The sequence below is a fragment of the Choloepus didactylus genome, chromosome X (assembly GCF_015220235.1).
Source record: "Choloepus didactylus isolate mChoDid1 chromosome X, mChoDid1.pri, whole genome shotgun sequence".
Lineage (NCBI taxonomy): Eukaryota > Metazoa > Chordata > Mammalia > Pilosa > Megalonychidae > Choloepus > Choloepus didactylus.
The window spans coordinates 12075970-12096153 of record NC_051334.1 but is presented as its reverse complement, the minus strand read 5'-3'; the positions used below and the strand labels follow the sequence as shown (position 1 = coordinate 12096153).

General features: G+C 38.6%; 1 protein-coding gene across 4 annotated transcripts in view; it reads right to left on the bottom strand.

The window, feature by feature from the left end:
- Positions 1 to 5747: 5747 nt before the first annotated feature.
- The window catches only part of GLRA2 (glycine receptor alpha 2), a 195856-nt gene continuing 181419 nt past the window's right edge, over positions 5748 to 20184 (bottom strand). For all 4 annotated transcript variants that reach the window (XM_037822357.1, XM_037822358.1, XM_037822359.1 and 1 more), the window contains one exon: positions 5748 to 7280. In XM_037822357.1, the coding sequence (XP_037678285.1) occupies positions 7002 to 7280 (279 nt within the window). In that variant the 3' untranslated portion in view covers positions 5748 to 7001. The remainder of the gene's footprint in view (positions 7281 to 20184) is intronic.

Genomic DNA, 20184 nt, shown 5'->3' with positions numbered 1-20184 from the left:
TAAAAGCCAATCCATCTCTGGTGTTTTGCATTCCGGCAGCATTAGCAAACTAGAATAAGTAGTAATTAACTGTATCTCAGTATTTATGTTACAGAATGTAAAAGAAAATTTGTATCCTCTTTTAGGTAAAGGGTCACGATGTTTTAGGTTGTAACTCAGGAAAGTTGTATCACATTAGTTGGAAGCATGTCATTGCTATTGTCTTTCTTTAGAAGTTAAATATGATTTAAAGAGATGTGAGGGTGCCAAGTTGACCAGGGGTAGGCTGTGCTGGTGTAATGTGTCAAATTGGCTAGGCTGAACTACATTTCCCAGAATTCCCTTCCCTGTATGTTTCCAGTTTGGGTGAGCCACAAGAGACATTTTGTGTGACATTTGGAGGGCAGAAGTGAAGCAGCAGCCTTGTATTTTTATGCTCAGAAGATCAGATCAGGGCCACCAGGCACTGTTGTAGCTCTTGCACATTGTCACTTCTCAGCTTGCTCAACTTGTTGGTGTGGGGCAGCAGCTGGCCCTGCACCTCCTCTACTTTATCCTGGATCTCCCTTCAGCTTCTCTAACTCCTGAGTCAGGTGTGTGCTTGGAGCTATGATGAAGAGCGCTAGCTTCTCTTGTAGAATGCTCACATCATCAAAGTTGGAGCCAGCAAGAACTGACGTGGGTTCCAGAATGTCTTATGGGTTCCAGCTTGCCCACATTCTCCCTTACTTTACATTTATCTTCCCTTCCCAACTCCCTGCCTTTCATACTTCAAGCTCTAGTATCAGATGCAAATTCAAGAGTTTTAAAGAGACTGTTTCACCAACTCTTGCAATTGAATAAGGTCAATTTCCTATATATCTATACCTATACCTCTACCTACACCTATATCTCTATCTCTACTTATATCCATATCTGTATACTTCATAGTTCTGCTTTTCCAGTTGAATGAGATGCAGTGATACAAAGAGAAATCTTAGTTTCAGAGAAATTGAATTAATTCCCCAATATCCCTGGGGGAGCTTGTATTGGAACCCAGTTTTCTGTTAGCTAGCACTTTTTCCAAACATGTACTGTATCTAATGTACTATGCATGGTGATAAAGAAGCCCTCTGTCTCTACCTTCTCAAATGAAATAGTAAACTAGGAATTGACTTACCTTGCAGCACAGAAAATTTAGATTGTATACAGGCTGGACTCCTTGAGAAGGTTGTTAAACACTTAAGAGCCTGAGGAAAGTCTATCTAGGAGGCCATCAAGAATAAAGTACTAGAATTTGGAGAGCGTATGGAATTGATGACATTTGAGGATCCCGTCCAGACCCTTGGTTAATGCCCTAGGAAACCATAGGGATTTGATAGAGGGCAGGCTTCATAGAGGAAGAATCTGTCTAAAGAAAGATAGGAAACTCCTCACTCAGAGTTTGAACACAGTTCACCAAATTGATAGTGAATCCAAAAGGGGAATTTGCAGATGCAAAAAACAAACAGAAAGACAACCAAATACCCTTATCTTCAATCACAGTCTTCATCTTTTCATGTAATTCACCAACCTCAGGGATAGTGGTCCACTCGGAGAACTGAAAGGAAATTTTATAAAGATGTTCATGAAGCTGTTTTTCTTTCCAGATTTTGCACCTGTTTGCACCACCTTTTCATAGGGGGCATTAAAAAAGTGAAAAGCAATTGGAAAATAGTTCCCCTTTCATTATGAATAATGTCCAGAAAAGTCTGACCTTACCATTTCCAAATTCTCTCTTCCTAGAACAGAGGCCACAGAAGCAGAGTTGGAAGATGTTTAAGAGAGTGTATGATATATTTCCCAAAAGAATTGCATTTCAAGGGGCTCAAGTCCTTTGAGATGTTCCTTGGGAAGAAAAAGTTTCCATGTCAAAGGAGTTGAGCATATTTTCCTTATTCCATTCCCCTCTTGGGAGTTGCATTGAACAGTAGCATACCATAGACCATGAGTAGTCCTGCAATGGAACTTTTTTCATATATATTTTTAAATCACGGAATCCCCTTTTAAAGAAGTAAATACACTGCAACTTCCTGTATAATTGGGGTTTTTCAGAACACATTTTGGAAAACACTAACTTAGTACAATTCCTTCATTGCTACAGACAAAAAGTTACTTAAGTTTTGATAGCATTTGTTCTCTAACTGGGTAATACTAGGTTCCTTACTTTTATCTCTAAGCCTCCCATAAGGACATTCAATTAACTACCTAATAAATATTAACCATTCAATTATTCCTTGAACAAATACTATGTAGTGAGGGAATACCTACTAAGTGTCAGGCATGGAACTAGGCCCTGGGAATACAGCAAGGAGCCAAAGTTTCTACTTATTCACATGGAGCCTCCCTACAAGTACCTGTGTGTGTGTGTGTGTGTGTGTGTGTGTGTGTGTGCGCGTGCATGTGTGTGTGTGTGTGTGTGTGTGTGACAATAAACAAAAGCACCATTTGTCTGAGAATAACAAATGCTATGAAAAATATAAGACAGGAATGGGAAACAGGGTGTAATGATTGGGGGGTAGTAGGTTACATAGAGTCGTTCAAGAGGGCTTCACTGATAAGGCACTTAAGCAGAAGCATGAATTAAATAAGTGAATAAGCCCTGTATGTATCTGAGCTGAGCCCAGCAAAATACGGCCCTGATACCAAATCCAGGTTGCCTCCTGCTTTTATAAATAAAGTTTTATTGGAACACAGCCACACTCATTTGCTAACATGCTGTCTATGACTGCTTTTGTGCTACAATAGCAGAACTGAGTAGTTGTGGCAGAGACCAAATGGCCTGCCAAGCCTGAAACATTTACTATTTGGCCCTTTCTAGAAAAAGTTTGTCAATCCCTGTTCTGGGGAAAGAGGATTCCAGACAGAGGAACAGCAAAGGCCCTGGGATGGAAGTGGGCTTGGTGTATTGAGGACCAGTAGGGAGGCCAGTGTGCCTGGAGGGTGAGGGGACAAGAGAGTGCGGTATAAAGGCAGGCCAGATCATGTGGTCATGGTGAGAACTCGGGCTTTATTGCTGAGTAAGATGGGAAGCCATGGAAGTTTAAAGCAGAACCACCTGCTCTGATTTATGTCTTAAAAGGAACTTTCAGACTGCTGCCTTCCTTTTACTTCCTCTCACTTCCTCCCTACCCCTCCACTGAGTCTTGGTTAGTCTTGATCCTTGCACAGGAAGGGTCTGCTTGCCCTCTGTTTCCTCTGGCCAGTGTGGTGCACACTTCACAAAGAGCTCATCAAGCACCTCAGAGTTTTGTTCTCCTCTTTGAAGGCACAGTCACCTGTTTCTGAATCTTTTGTGCTGAAGTGAAAACTTCCTTTGTAAATGCTGGCTTATCATCTAAAAACATCTAATATACACTAACCTCAGTTTGGGGGAAGAGATTACTTGTTATTTTCACCAAATGCATTTGCACCAGAGTAGGAATATTGCATCTTTTTTTATGTGGAGGCATGTGTGACGAAACAAAAGTTGTTTTCCTGCCTTCAAAAATGGAAATAAATGCATTATGAATTGAATTCTGTCCATTTTTTCCCAACCTTGGTATCTTTTTGACCATTCAATTGCACAAGGCATTGACTCGTTAAAGATGTTATTAATTCTGTATGCAAAACTTTGAGTTATTTCTCTTAGGCATTTTCAACAGAAAGATTCTATTATATGCTCTCCTTTACCATCTTATTTTTCTGTCATCCATGAGGATGGGTCAGTGGTACCATGACTTTTATTCTTTCCAGGCTTTTATTTTCCTAGGCAGTGTGAGTATAGAGAAAAGATAAAGTCTGAGGAGTTGGAAACAAGCTGTGCTAGTCATTCAGCCTCTAATATGATAGTTGATATTGAACAAGGCACTTAACTCACGGAACTTGTGTTTATTGATCAAAGAGTGGGTATTGGTGCTTTGCATCTGGCCATTTGGACTATTGTCAGAATCAATTGCTGATGTAGACGTTAAAACATGTTTACACGTTGAAAGCAGTATATGAATATGAGGTTATGGTGCTATCTTTAGTTATTATTCTAGTTTGTGATCTATGAAGAATATATATTCCTTGAATCATTCAAATTATACTTAAGAAAAGAAAAACAAACCCAAATTGGTAAAACTAAGAATAAAGCACAGGTTGAAAGATTTAAAAAAAGAATAGTTGGCAGATGTGTGATTTAGATTTAGGCCACAAATTGGCTTCAGGCTTAAACTAGCAAATGCATAAATCCTAAAACAAATTCTGAATGGATTTTTTTTTCTTTTCAAAAGCTGTGAATCAAGTGATATGAAATTTTGTGCTGTATTTTGGTTAGAACCTTCTTATTTGATGTTAATGGAGTAAGCGAAATGTAAAATGATATTCATTTAATCTTTATTGGAAATTTTGCTTTCAGAATCTGGCAGCTCTGTGCAGTGGCATAAAAGAGGAGCTTAATGCTGGCACTGTTTGGAAGGATTTAAAAAGTACCACAGCCAGTCTGGTTTGCAGAATCTGCTTAGGACTGAGGTGTGTGAGAATGCCATAAAGAGACTTAAGCCCTAAGTCATCTTGATGTGTTCTTAAAACCAAGTGGTTGGAATTGAAAAACGTTTAAAGGACAAATCCCCCAGTAATCCACTATTTGAAAAACAGAGGCAGTAGTTGGTTACCTCATGGCATTTCTGGATTGAGAAAACTTGCATAGCAGGCACAGCATACCCTCCTTCAGCAACTCTTGCCTAGAGATACTGTTAAGACTCACTGAGCATCTGAGCTTTGGCAGGCATTGCAGAGAACCCATGAAAACACAGCCACTTTCTTCCAGAAACTTCCAATCTAATGAAAATAGGTAGTAAGGTCTGTTTCTCAAAGCTATGATTTTACTCTTGAACTATTTTCCTTCAAATACTGTCACAAAAGAAAAACAGCCTAAACAAAATCGCCAATAACATTATAGAGGAATTATTTGTTTGGAAACCAATGAGCAATAAGACAGAAATAGTGTTTTAGGAATATTGCCAAAAGCATGGCATTATACTTTCCATGGCTAGACATTGTAAGCTTCCTGCCCAGTAGATAACCGATACTATTCATAATAATGACTATTTTATTATTATATATTAGTTATGGAGACTTTACTATATTTTAGACACCAATGGCTTTACTTATGTTTTTCATTGTTAGTCCTCTTAAAACACACTCTTGATAGATGGCAGAGTTATTTTCTCTACCCCCAAAATTCATGTTTTTAGCTGCTCTGCAGTATGCCCCCCCCCAATTTAAAAGGCCATAAACATTGATTTATGAATCTGCATCTTCCTGAGAATATTTTGAAGGATATCTTTGGTTAAGGAAAATCTACAAGGGTCAGGAAGGATTGCCTCTACTTCATTGTGGTTCTCAGACTTTTTCATCTTGAAACTCCATTCTTGGCCAAATCAGAGTGGGATGGGTTGGTCTTTTAAGTTTTCTTCACCTTCTGATTTTATGATTTCCCACTGCTCTTGGAACACTTCTATGTTTCATATGAAGTAGCCAGTGTTAGAGTCTGCTTACAATGGCAACTAATACTTCTGTGCCTGCATTTCCCTATTTCTACAATGAGCATAACGTTTTTTTTTTCTTTTTTCATAGGGGTATTATCAGCACCAATAATATAACAGCTATATAATTGCATCAAACTTATGAGAAAGACCAGATACAAAAATCCAAGTTACTATTATTATCTGAATTATTTTCATTTTAGTGCAAAAATGGAGAGACTCTAGAGATGTTCTGTGGCACATTTAGCTTTATTGAAATTGAACAAATACTTTTTAAAATAACCCCTTGTACAGCACATGTAAAATTTAATTTTTTTCATTATATTTTTACAGGTTGTCTTTTTATCTGAGTAAGCAAAAATACGTCTTTTTTTTTTTCTTACTTAAAACACGTAGCCAGGATTCAAACCACGTAGCTCTGGTACCAAAAAGGCAATGGGTTATGCAAATCACAGTACAATTTCAAAATTCTTTAAGTTAGCCAAGGATATTTAAAACAATAGACATTTGGATTAACAGTAGAAATCAGGGGTCTTTTGACATTAGGAGTAGTGATTATACCTATAATGAGCAGAAATGGGAAGTTCAAGCTAATAGAAGCTACACTGTTCAGGGCACACTGTCTGTACAAATACTGTGACTGAGGGGATGCAACAGCTAAGTCACACTGGGCACTTAAAGTTGCACACAAATATAGCCAAAAAAGAAAGAAAGGAAGAAAGAGTGTGCTAACTTGGATCAGAAATAAAATGGGCATTTATTTTTAAGAGGGTATACTATCAATTGGATTACACATACACAATTTAAACTCCAAAATTGCTTCTGGGAAAGAAAAATAATATTAAAATGCACACCTACAGAGACAGTCAAGTAGAAATCTATTCTTTGTGATTGGTGTTTGTTTTTTATTGTTGCTTTCTGGATAAGTAGAAATAATTTACGACCCACAAAAGGATTTTTTGGGTGAAACACTAATTAGAGACATTGTAAAGGATGTGGCTCAGGAGGCTTGTTTTAAAAACGAGGCAGCATTTTCCTGAAGAAGTTTGGTCCTCGACTCACTATAGGCTAGTCACTATGGTCAGATGGTAAGCATTTTCATTTTGTGGCTTTCTTAAGCTAACTTTTCAGTACCGGAAATAGTCAAAATCAGACTAAAGCAAACCAAAAGGCAAAAAGCCCTCAAGAACTTGACCCCACGTATCATGTCTGATTGATGCATCACCTATCTGAAAGAACAATGCTAAGGACTATGGAAGGGAATTATGCTCATATGATTCTGCAACACCTTATTTTTTGCAAACATTTTCCTTCAAGGCCCAGATAATTTCTCTTTCTTCATGTAGGTGCCAGGAAACCCACCCCCATGATCCTCCCTCCCTCACCACTCCTTCCCCTGTCTTCTCTTCTGTCAAAGTGGTATAAAGACATTTTCACCATGTATTTACAAGCACAACACTTGGGCAAGAAGGTCCCAGGGTCTGTAGGGCATATCTATTTCTTGTGGACATCTTCATGGCGAATGATCTTGTATGTGATCCAGTAAAAGATGTTGAAGATGAGGAAGGCCAATGGGAAGGCACCTCGCGATATCGTATTAATTCTTTTTGCCCGGTCCACAAACTTCTTCTTGATGGCATCTGCATCTTTTGGGGGTTGTGGGAGCGGGTTGATGGGTGTGGTCTTGACAGCTGTTCCATCTTTCACTTGGAGGCAGTGACCCATCCCATAACTGCTGAAATTAAAACGACTTTCACAAGTCACGTCTTCTTCCTGGGAGAATAAAGACAGAGGAAGCACAGACTGGTTGTCAGTCAAGTCAGATGGAAGATGTTTCAAATTCTTCTGAAGTAAAAGGATAAATCACAGTTAACTGGCAGAGCAGGTGGCTTTTGGAATGGGGTTTTCTCTTTCAAATTCAACCCAATTATTCATGGAACAGATACAGTTCATTACCTTTTCAGGCTTAGAAATTAAAGGTAAGAATGATACTTTGTGGTCATTTTAATTAATTAATAAATAGAAAACACCTATGTTATATTCAGCACCGATTTTCCCGTAATCTATTTATTAATCTATAGATTTGAACAGACTGTTTTAGAACCAGTTCTCAAAATCCCAACATTATATGGTAGATCTATGAAAAGTATCATTTGTTCAATTACTCACTCATTCATTAATTCAAAAAATAATTTACTGAGCCCCTGCTATGTTCCTGGTCCTGAGCTAGACAATTCTAGTTATGTGGCCAATTCACAGCCAAATTCTTTTCATTAACATTGCCTTTAAGAGAGGGTCAGTTGCAAAATGTGAATGCCCATGTATAGATCTAAGACTAAATCCTTAAATATTTACCCTTTTTCCCTTCCAGCCCTCTAGTTCATCTCAGTGATATATTAGACATCAAATATTCATTGTTTGGTGTTGAATATTTCCACCATGGCTAATTTTACTACTGTCAATAGTTAACATGGATTCTTTGCCAAATTACCAATCTCTAACATATTAAAATGTGTGGCATTAGTTGATGTTAGTGATATTTTGTACTGATTTTTAAAATTATTTCTACATGAATTAGATAAAAGACTGATACATCGTATCTATTCCTCAGAATATAAGGGCAGATAGCCTTAGTCAAGACAAATGTATTGGACCTGGGTGCGTGGTTGGGTCAGAAGACGGGGTAAAAATGGTGGGATTGAAATGACCTACTTCATAAAAATAGCACTGGTGTTAAGTCATCCTCTTTTGAAACCAGAGCACTGCCTTCCACAATACTGTGCAATCTCTTTGAGTCACCAGAGGCATTGCATTCTTTCACTTGACAGAAATAAGTAATGGTGTATGTTTCTCAGAATACATGAAAATTTGGTCTTAATTTTATTTCCTCAATGTTTACTGCACTTCAGCAATGCCTTCAGCCACAAAGAAAAGATATATTGAATGAAGGACTTATAATACGAATGGCATGGTAACAACAAATTGTATCTTTTTTTGTACATTTTTTTATTGAGACATATTCACATACCATACAATCATCTATGGTGTACAGTCAACTGTTCACAGTACCATTATATAGTTATGCCTTCATCACCCCAATCTATTTTTGACCCCTTTCCTTACACCAGAAAGAATCAGAATAAGAAATAAAAGTAAAAAAGAACACCCAAATCACCCCCCATCCCACCCTATTTTTCATTCAGTCTTTGTCCCCATTCTTCTACTCATCCATCCATACACTGGAGAAAGGGAGTGCAATCCACAGTTTTCACAATCCCACTGTCACCCCTTGTAAGCCACACTGTTATATAATTGTCTTCAAGAGTCAAGGCTACTGGGTGGGAGTTTGATAATTTCAGGTATTTGCTTCTTGTATCTTTTTTTAAAATTCAATTTTATTGAGATTGTTCACATACCATAAAATCATCCAAAGTGTACAATCAGTTGTTCATGGTACCATTATATATTTGTGCATTCATCACCACAATTAATTTTTTTCTAATTTTTAGAACATTTTCATTACTCCAGCAAAGAAATAAAAATAAAGAAGACAACTCAAATCCTCCCATACCCCTAAACCACCCCCACCCGTTATTGACTCATAGTATCAGTACAGTACATTTTTTACTGTTGATGAAAGAATGTTAAAATACTACTAACTGTAGTACATAGTTTGCAATAGGTATATTTTTCCCTATATACCCCTCTATCATTAACTTCTATTTATAGTGTCATACATTTGTTCTAGTTCATGAAAGAGATTTCTAATATTTGTACGGTTAATCATGGACATTGTCCACCACTAGATTCACTGTTTTATACATTCCCATCTTTTAACCTCCAACTTTCCTTCTGGTGACATACGTGACTCTAAGCTTCCCCTTTCCATCACATTCACACACCATTCAGCACTGTTAGTTATTCTCACAAAAATGTGCTAACAAATGCTTAAGTTCAACCTAGTTGAACACTCTGCTCATAATAAGCAGCCGCTACTCATTCTTTAGCCTTGTTCTATATCCTGGTAACCTATACTTCATGTCTATGAGTTTACATATTATAATTAGTTCAAATCAGTAAGACCATACAATGTTTGCCTTTTTGTGCCTGGCTAATTTCACTCAATATAATGCCCTCAGCATTTCTTCATTGACCCGTTTTTTTACGACTGTTTTGTTCACACACCATACATTCTGTCCTAAGTAAACAATCAGTGGTTCCCTGCATAATCATGTATTTATGCCTTCACCACCATCACCACTATCTATATAAGGACATTTCCATTTTTTCCACAAAGAAAGGAAGAGTCAAAGAAGGTAGAGAGACAAAAGAAAAAGAAAGAAAAAGATGATAGCTAAAAAGCAACAAAAGGAAATATAGAATTAAAATAAAGTATAATAAAAGAGTCAGACAACATCAACAATGCCGAGAATTCCACACCCCTCCCTTTATCCCCCTCTCACAGGCATCCAGCTTTGGTACATTGCCCCTGCCACATCAAAGGAAGCATAATGCAATGTTTCCACCAATTGTAGTCTCTAGTTTGCATACCCCAATACCACCCCATTTTTAACACCTTGCAAGGTTGACATTCATCTGTTCTCCCTCATGTAAAAACATATTTGTACATTTTATAACAATTGTTGAGCACTCTAGGTTTCACTATGTTATACAGTCCCAGTCTTTATTTTCCCTCTTTCCTTCTGGTGTCCCACATACCCCTAATCTTCCTCTTTCAACTATACCCACAGTCATCTTTGTTCAGTATACTTACATTTGTTGTGCTACCATCACCCAAAATTGTGTTCCAAACCTCTCTCACTCCTGTCTTTTCCTATCTGTCTGTAGTGCTCCCTTTAGTATTTCCTGTAGCACAGGTATCTTGTTCATAAATGCTCTCATTGTCTGTTTGTCAGAGAATATTTTAAACTCTCCCTCATATTTAAAGGACAGTTTTGCCAGGTATAGGATTCTTGGTTGGTGGTTTTTCTCTTTCAGTATCTTAAATATATCACACCACTTCCTTCTTGCCTCCATGGTTTGTATCTTAAATATATCACACCACTTCCTTCTTGCCTCCATGGTTTCTACCGAGAAATCCACACATAGTCTTATCAAGCTCCCTTTGTATGTGATGGATTGCTTTTCTCTTGCTGCTTTCAGGATTTTCTCTTTGTCTTTGATGTTTGATAATCTGATTATTAAGTGTCTTGGCATAGGCCTATTCAGATCTATTCTGTTTGGGGTACACTGCGCTTCTTGGATCTGTAATTTTATGTTTTTCATAAGAGACAGGAAATTTTCAGTGATTATTTCCTCTATTATTGCTTCTGCCCCTTTTTCCTTCTCTTCTCCTTCTGGGACACCCATGACATGTACATTCATATGCTTCATGTTTTCATTCAATTCCCTGAGACACTGCTCATCTTTTTCCATTCTTTTCCCTATTTGTTCTTTTGTGTATAGGATTTCAGTTGTCTTTTTCTCTGGTTCCTGAATGTTTTCTTCTGCCTCTTGAAATCTGCTGTTGTTTGTCTCCATTGTGTTTTTCATCTCTTGTGTTGTGCCTTTCATTTCTATAGATTCTGCCAGCTGTTTTTTCATACTTTGAATTTCTACCTTATGTTTGCCCAGTGTTTTCTTTATATCCTTCATCTCTTTTGCCATATCTTCCCTAAGCTCGTTGACTTGGTTTTTGAATTGGTTTAGCATATTTATTTCAAAACCTTTAATTGATTGTTTCATTAATGTGAAACAGTATCTCAACTGTATCTCAGTTCAGATGTAAATTTGTTCCTTTGCCTGGGCCATATCTTCATTTTTCCTAGTGTGCTTTGTAGTTTTCTGTTGTCTAGGCATCTGGTTTCCTTGGTTACCCCAATCAGATTTTCCCAGGCCAGAATGGGGCCTATATTCAGTGTCAGGTTTCCCAGAGGATATGTCTTGGAAGATGGACAGACTTTCCTGTGAGGCCTCTAGCCACTGTGCTTTTCCTAACCTTCCCAACAGGTGGTGCTTATCAGCCTGTCACTCCCCACTTGCGTAAAGCAGTGTGGTTCCTTTAATTCTCAGCTTAAATTGTTTCTGTTTTGACTGTTTTCCCCCAGGCCTTCAGGTCTGAGTTCTGAAGGGAGGGTAGGTACTAGAGCTGGGCCCCACCTCCTTCCTCTATGGGAAGATACCACCCCTAGGGAGTTATCTTCTGCACTTGAATCACTCCTTTGTCTCTCTGACTCTGTTAACTTTGCCCCTGTCTGGGTCAGAGTGCTGTGAATTGAAAATGGCTGGGGCTTTCTCCACTGAACATCTCAGGTTGAGAGAGAGAAAAAGCAAAAGAAAGCCCCTTTTCAGAGCCAGTCCATGCCCCCCCCCTCCATTTCACCCATTGGCCAGAGATAGCACCTGGTCTTCTGGGCTCCCTTTCCCAGGACACAGGAGTTTTCTGGCTCTCTAAGTTCAGCTGTCTCTAAAAGCCTCTTTGTTTATTTTCATTAAAATTTTTTTTCTGTCAGCCCCACCTCTTCTCCACTGGGAGTGACCTCAAGGTACTTTGCTGCTTGTTAGGGGTTTATCTATGTTTGTAGCTTGTATTCAGCAGTCCACATTTGTTAATTAAAACCCCAGTTGGAGCTAGGCTGAGCTATATTCGCTTGCTCCAGGAATGCTGCTTTCTCCCACAGCGAGGTCTTGCAGCTCAGCCTGCCTTTGGTGGGGGCAGCTCTTGGCGTGGTTCTGCAGTTTTTGCTTCTAGCTTTTATGCTGCGATCTCAGCCATTCCATCCATTCCAGGTTGGTGTATGATGTTTGGACAGTCACGGTTGTTCCACAGCAGTTGTTCCAGATTATTTACTAGTTGTTCCTGGTTGTTTATTAGTTGTTCCAGGGGACTGACTAAATTCCACTCCTCTCTATGCCACTATCTTGCCCCAACTCCAACAAATTGTATCTTAAGTGTGGAAATGAGTCTTGTAAGGTCAACAGATCCCTGGATAGGTCAGGAAGTGGAGAAGAGGTATTTCAGTTATATATACTTTACCATGTGCAAAATGGGGCATGAGAGAGCATATGATTTAAAGAGAAGTGCAAGGACTTTAGAGTGGTTAGGTGATAGTATGTGTGCTCTGATCAGTGACTGCAGAACCTGGAAAGGTAGACAGATTGGTCTCCCTGTGGTTCATTTCACTAGATTAGAATCCAGGTGCCACTTCCCTCTGTGGGAGGTACATGCAACCTGAAAACAAGGAGGACAGTTCAACAGAGTCCTTGGGTTTTTTTTTTATTGGTTTATCTGCATTGCTCCCTGTACAGTGCCTCTGGCGGGGCCGGCCCTAAACACGGCTAAACGTTGCACGGTAACCTGGCAATTACTCAGGGGAACTTGAGCCAGTGTGAATAGTTGCCAAACACTCCATACCACTCTTCATTTTGCAGATCCGTTCTCTATGAAAATCAGGCTAGAAAACGGAAGGCTCATTTACTTGATGCATTAATAGTTCTTATTAATGAATGCACCTAGTGCTACCAACAAATTTCATGAATTACAACCTTCAATCAGCCTACTTATGAAAATCAAGCCAAAGCTCTTATAATAAAGTAACTATAAAACTACTACTTTATAAAGACATCTCTTCAATACTTTTATTTATGTGGGATTGTCCTACACCAGTTGTTTCAAGACACTCTCATTTCTTAATAAAATGTAATAAAGAATATTTCATTCAGCAATTAAATGTTGAGTGTTTACTCTATGGCAAGCACTGTGCTAAGTGCTGGGGCGACAGTTGATGAAGTTAGACAAGGGCCCTATCCACATGGAACCTTTATTCACTGGTGGACGAGCTCGGCCTATTATCATATAATGAAGTTGGTAGAGAAAACCTGACCTGACATCCAAGTACTTCCATGTGCTCAGCTATTTCAGCTCAATAATGAAGACTTAAATTGGACTCAGATTCCAATAGTAAATTTGCCTTAAAATGAAATTTTTTATGGATGCAAAAGCTTCATATAAGGAAAGTATTTCAAAATAAACAGATATATTAATCATTGCAGTGTCATCATAACCATCCCAAGTCTTATTCAGTGCTTGGCAGGAAAGGAAGCATCCAGGTCATTAGAGGAGGGAGGCTTGCTTGTCACATGGGTTATAGGCAGTCTTGGACTTCCTAACTACTACTATTTAAATGCCAACCAGTGTGTGAGTGAAGTTGAAATGGTGCCAGTTGGTTAAAGAGAGTTCCAGACTGAGAATGTGGATATTTGGGTTCTAGGCTTCAAGAGTTGTAAGCTGTGTTGACCTTGGGCCAGCTACTTATTCTTTTAAGGCCTTGAGGACCTCATGTCAAAAATGTAGGGACTGAGCACTGCAGGTGAACTCACTGCCCTCCCTGCTATGTGGGACATGACTCCCAGGGGTGTAAATCTCCCTGGCAACATGGGACATGACTCCCGGGGTTGAGCCTGGACCCGGCATCGTTGAATTGAGAAAGCTTTCTTGGACCACAAGGGGGAAGAGAAATGAAACAAAATAAAGTTTCAGTGGGTGAGAGATTTCAAATGGAGTCAAGAGGTCATTCTGGAAATTATTCTTATGCATTTAATAGATATCCCTTTTTATTTATTAGTGTATTAGAATAGCTAGAAGGAAATACCTGAAACTGTTGAACTGCAACCCAGTAGCCTTGTTTCTTGAAGACGAGTGTATAATTATATAGCTTATATGGTGTGACTGTGTGATTGTGAAAACATTGTGGCTCATACTCCCTTTATCTGGTGTATGGACAGATGAGTAGAAAAAAGGGGGACAAAAAGTAAATGAATAATGAAGGGGAGAAGAGTATGAGATGTTTTGGGTATTATTTTGTACTTTTATTTTTATTTTTATTCTTATTTTCATTTTTATTTCTTGGAGTAATGAAAATGTTCAAAAAATTGATTGTGGTGATGAATGCACGATTGATTGTACACATTGGATGTGACTGTATGGTATGTGAATATATCTCAATAAAATTACATTTAAAAATATAGGGACTGGACTAGATCTCTGGGTCTCAGTTTGGCTTCTGGAGGACTTTTACAAATATATGTATGACTGCTTCCCCTCTCACCCCTTCCAGACCAAATGAATCAGAATCTCTGAGGATCTGTATTTTTAAAAATCAAGTGACTCTAATGCAAAAAATTGGAAACTTGTGGTCTAAATGAGCTCTAATGTCCAACTCTAAAATGCTGAACCTAGTCTATATTATTAAGTCTAAAATTACTTTTTAAATGGAAACAGCTCCTCAAAATAAATTTCTTCTTATCTACCTAAATTTACTGTGCTGTTTTTCTTTTCATATCTGTAGAATCTTGCAAATTGCTGTTCTCACCTCTATAAACATTTAGAAACTCATGAGTAGGCATAGAGTTCACTGCCTGAGTGAGATAAGATTATTTCTTTTAAATTCCTCGGCCCCTATAGAGATAGAAAAGGTAGTTAGCTAGTAACCTCTCTTTTTTTGCACATAAAGCAAAAAGAAACTCATTCATTTAATTTCTATAGTCTTCCCAGATACTTTCCCCCAAAGATCTCCTCATTCAATTAACTACCAGAGCTAGAATAGAATGATGCTAGGTTAGAATATCATTATGTGGTACATTGCCATGCAAACAGTGGGTGCTTAATAAGCATTTGTTGAAAGATGAAAAAAAGAGAATTTTAAGAGCATTTTTCCTGTACTTGAAAATACTTTCCTCATTCATTCAACAGTATTTCAAATTATGCTTCTAAGCATAGTTATAGCTAATGAAATAAATTCTTTGAAATTCTCCACCACAAAAAATAAATCTGTCCTAGGTAGAAATTATCTATTTAATTTTTTATGTGCAGGAGATATGAATGTTAGTTTAAGGGTCATCTTATTTACAATTTTGACTCATTTAATGTCTTTAAAACACAGAACCTTAAATTATCCACATCAAAGGGTATGGTTTTGATTCAGAAAATGTAATTGCACCCAATTTGAATTTTCTGTGCTATGATGAATGACAAATTACCTTTATAGCAGGTTCAGAATAAAATGTTATGGTAATATGGCAAGATTCCTATATGAGGGCAAAATGGAGATGCGTTTGAGTCATGGATAAACTAAAGCTAAAATAAAGAACAATCCGTAGGCACAGCTTAGTTGAACATATTCACAGGGAGAGACAGTTACATCTTCCCAGCAAGGAAAGAATTTTAGGCAAATATTCTCCATTTCTTCTAGTTAGCCAGGAATCCAATTAGTTAACTATTGCTGCTGACCCACCATCTTCATTAACTTTGAGCAGTAGACATTTCTAGCTTACCCTATTTTGTAATCCACTGTTTAGTTAAATTCCCAGGGAAAGTTTAATCATAAAGTCACAGTTTCAATACGTCAAATTTCTATATCCCACCTTGATAAAATCTCCTTAAATCTGTCTGCTGTATGAAGCACTGCAATGGTACTATGCAATTTGTTTGAGACTTATTATCTAATTTTATTTATTTTATGCATCAGTTTTACTGATTGTAAATCTTTCCACCCTGGTTTCTCTTTCTTGTGTTTGGAATTACTCTTGTCTGATGTGAAATTGGATCTGAAGTTCACCAGAATTGCATTGTAGTGAATCATTTGTTAGAAGCAAATGATTTCAATATAATTAAAGAACATGGCACTTATAAAATGACCCCATATTTCTGAGCCCATATTTCCAATTTTTCTCTGCGCCCTATAGAGGAGGAAATAAAAGGACTTTTAAAAACTGTGGCAGGGGAAATTCTTTCCATCACATTTCTCACCCAGATTCTTTGATTGGATTGAGTCTCTCTTCATTTGATACAGGAAATCGCTCAGTTGGAACTGAAGGCTGTAGTGAGCCTCAATCAACACAAGGCACATAATGGAGTCTCTAGCCCTATTTAGGGAACAGTGTGAGTCCAAACATAGTGGGTTTTGACCCCAAAAGTCCCCAGAGCACATGATGGCTGGTTGATGCTTATTTGCAGGCCTGGTGATTTATATCACCTGGACTTGGGCAAGAGGGATGGCGTTGAGAAATTCTTCAATTCTTGGGATCTCACGTTCCCCCTCCACATCATGGGGGCTTGGGACCAGCTATGAATAATACATAAATATCATTTGTTGATTATGATTATGTGCTATGTGTTTAAAATGACCGTCAGTCCTGTCACTAAACCAACCCAACAAGTCACATGTTTCCTGGGAAAACTGAGGCTGAGAGAAGTTATATGGCTTTCCAAAGTTGCAATGCTAATAGATGTTGAAGTTGGGATTTATATCTAGGTCTGTCTGATTCCAAAACTATACCATGTTGCCACATAGCTCTAGAAGTCTTTGATTTTAATGAATTTGTCTCTGTGAAATACCATGTAGCTTCCATTCCAGATTTTGGATAAAGAGTCTAACCAAACTTTGTAGAACAACAAAGTTGAAATAAGGTGAACAAAATATAATCCCTTGTTGCTTAGTGATGTAGTAAGGTGGATTAAAACTGTCAAAGTGTCATTTTGGATAGCTCTTTAAAGGCAATTTTTTCAAAAGAAAAACATCAATGGATCATCTCTTTTTCAATGCAGGATATGGTATCATTCTCACTGATTTTTGAAGAAGGTACTACTGGCATTCATTTATTGAGCACCTGCTATTCATTTATTCATATATTCAAGAAATATTTGTTAAGTGCCTATTATGTGTCAGATACGTGGTGGGGCTACAGCAGCAGACAAGACAAAGCTCCTGCTTTTATGGAGTTTACAATCTAGTGGGGAAAATGGATGGTAACAAGTAAACAAATTACATATACACACATACACATGTACAGACACCCACATGCACTTATATATACACACATGTATACATATATACACACAGAGACACCTGCATATACTTAAACACACTTACACATACAAACACACACACACATAGATAGTGATGGGTACTTTGACAAAAACAATCAAGGTAAGAGACTTAAGGGAGGTGATAGGCAGAGTGGTGGGCGTTTTAGATTGAGTGGTCAGAAAAGGCCTGAAGAGATGCCAGGCAGAGCACCAGGTGCCAGGGGTCCAGTGGTGAGCCAAATAGATCAGATTCCTGCCTTCAAGTAGTTTGCAACCTTGAGGTCGATACTATGAACCAAATAATCACATGAATATATAATTACTATGATAAGGCTTTGAAGGAAAATTATAGAGTACTGAGAGAGCTTATACAAGGGGGTTCTGATATAATCTGGCAGATAAGAGAAGCTTGTCATTTGCAATCTGATAAATGAGAAGAGTTAAGAAGGTGAAGGCAGAGTTGGAAGATGTCTGAGATGGGAGGGTTTGGTGCCATTGTGGGATGGCAGGGTGGCCCCGGGAATGTAGGGGGAGAGTGGGGTGAGATAAGGTTTCAGAAATGACCAGGGATTAGATCATATAGGGCCTTGTAAACCACAGCACCTGTTTGGAGCTTTATTTTAAGAACCAAGGGAAACCACTGCAGGCTTTTAATGGGGATTGCATGGCATAATCAAATTAGCATATTGAAATAAATAATTTTGGTTGCAGTAAGTGGACAACTAGCCAGAGGAAGGCAAAGTTAGGATCCAGGAAGACTAGTTAGGAGGTAAAGCAATTGTCCAGGTGAGAGTGCTAGTGATTTTGACTAAGCGGTGGTGGTATAGTTGGATAGCAGTGTACCAACTTGAGACTTGTAGGAGAGGCAATCTACAGGCCTTAAGAGATGAAGTAGAAGTGGGGGTTTGTGGAGTGGGTGATGTCAAGGATAACTTCCAGCTTCCACTAGATAACTTCCACTAGATGCATGACAGTACCATTCAATGAGAAAAAAAGACTCTAAAAAATGATCACATTGGGCTGGGGTTAGATCATGTTGTGACTGAGGTGCCCTTGAAACATTCAAATGAAGATGTAAGGGTAGGTGATTTCATGAGCGATCTGGAACTCAGGACAGGACACCCCTGGAGGTATAGACTGTTACATACTGACACGTGACCGACAATCTTTTCCACTCCGAAAGTGTTTGCTATATGTAAAAATAGTAAAGGTGACTTATGCCAAAACCCAACCATTAACCAAGACACTTAAAATTCTTCTTTTACATACTCCTGGAGTTCTTGCCAGATATGGCTATAATTGTAAATAATTTTGGATTCAGTATTCTCACTCCTTAGGTTCAATCCTTATTCTGATGCTGAGGATAAAGTGAAATTTTAAGAATCATTCTTCAGGTTGGCTGAATACTCCAGAACAAGCTTCATGGAGTTGCTGTTGTTTGGGCTTCTGGTGGGATGCCCCAAACTCATCCTGCAGGGGCCCTCTCAAACTAGCCTGAGGATGCCATAGTGGCAAGTTGGCAAGGCTAAGATGAGAGAAGCGGTTCCCATTTCTTTCTCCTCTGCATCCTTCCATCTGTCACGTAGAAGTCAGGGCCTGTGCCACATTGTGCTTGCCAAAGATGACAACAACAATATCTCCCCTCCGCATGCTTTCTCTACAATGTATCTTTGACATTCTTCCCATTGAGAGATGGAGTCTATCTCCCTTCTCCTTGTGTCTGGGTGGGCTTGCGACTCATTGATAATCGATAGAATATGGCAGAAGTGATGCTAAGTAATTTCTGAGACTAGGTCATAAAAAGTGACAAAGCTTCAACCTGGTTTGATAGAACTTGTGTTTGGAACCCTGAGCTCCCATGCCAGCTGTCTGTCTTCCCTGAGACCACCAAGCTGTAAAGAACCCAAAGTAGCCCATGTGGAGAGGTTAAATGGAGACCTGAGTCTTCATGAAGAGAGAAAGATGCCTGGCCAGCCCCCACAGCTGTCTAACTGAAACCAGAAGAAAGACCCCAGGCCAGAACTGCCCAGCCGAAGTCTTCTCAAATTCTTGACACACAGAAACTGTGCAAGATAATGTTGTTTTAAGCCATTAAGATTTTGGGTTATTCATTATGCAATCACAGATAACTGATGCTGTAACAAGAACCTAAATGTTGTGGCATTGTCTTTGAGACCAGGCAGGGGCAGAAGCAGGAAGGGCCTCAAGGAGACTGTTGAAAGTGTAGGAGGACAGGGAGACAATTGTTGTTGAAAGCCAGAGGATGGCTGAAAGTTTACTAGAACTGTTTTCTGTGGTAACATGGAAAATAGAAAATGTACCTAATAAACCTGAGGATCTAACAAAGGAGACTTCTAGGCAGAGTATTGAGAATGCCGCTTGGTGTCTAGCTGCCAATAACAATATGAAAGAGGACAAAAAAGAACTCAAGAACAAGCTAGTAAGTGTTCAGGTAGAAGTTGGAGGGAATGTAAAGGATGCAGAATAAATCTTTTCAGCCAGAAAAGTGTCCTCAATTAAGAATGGTCATCAGGGAGAAGATCAAATCCAGGGTGGGACTGAAAGATTATTTCTTAGGACCTCAGAAATATCTGAAGCAGTGCTTCATAAGCTCTTTCAGGCAGACAGTAGGCCTCTTAAGGATGTTAAGGGCAAGCCTTGCAAATCCTCTCCTTCAACAATAGGCTTCTAAGAATCTTAAGAATGTAGGGGCCACAGCAGCCTCATAGGGAGCCTAAGGTAAAGAAGGGCTTCTCATGAAGAGATGTGAAGGTATGGCTTTTGTCTAATGAAGTGAGTTATAAATTCACT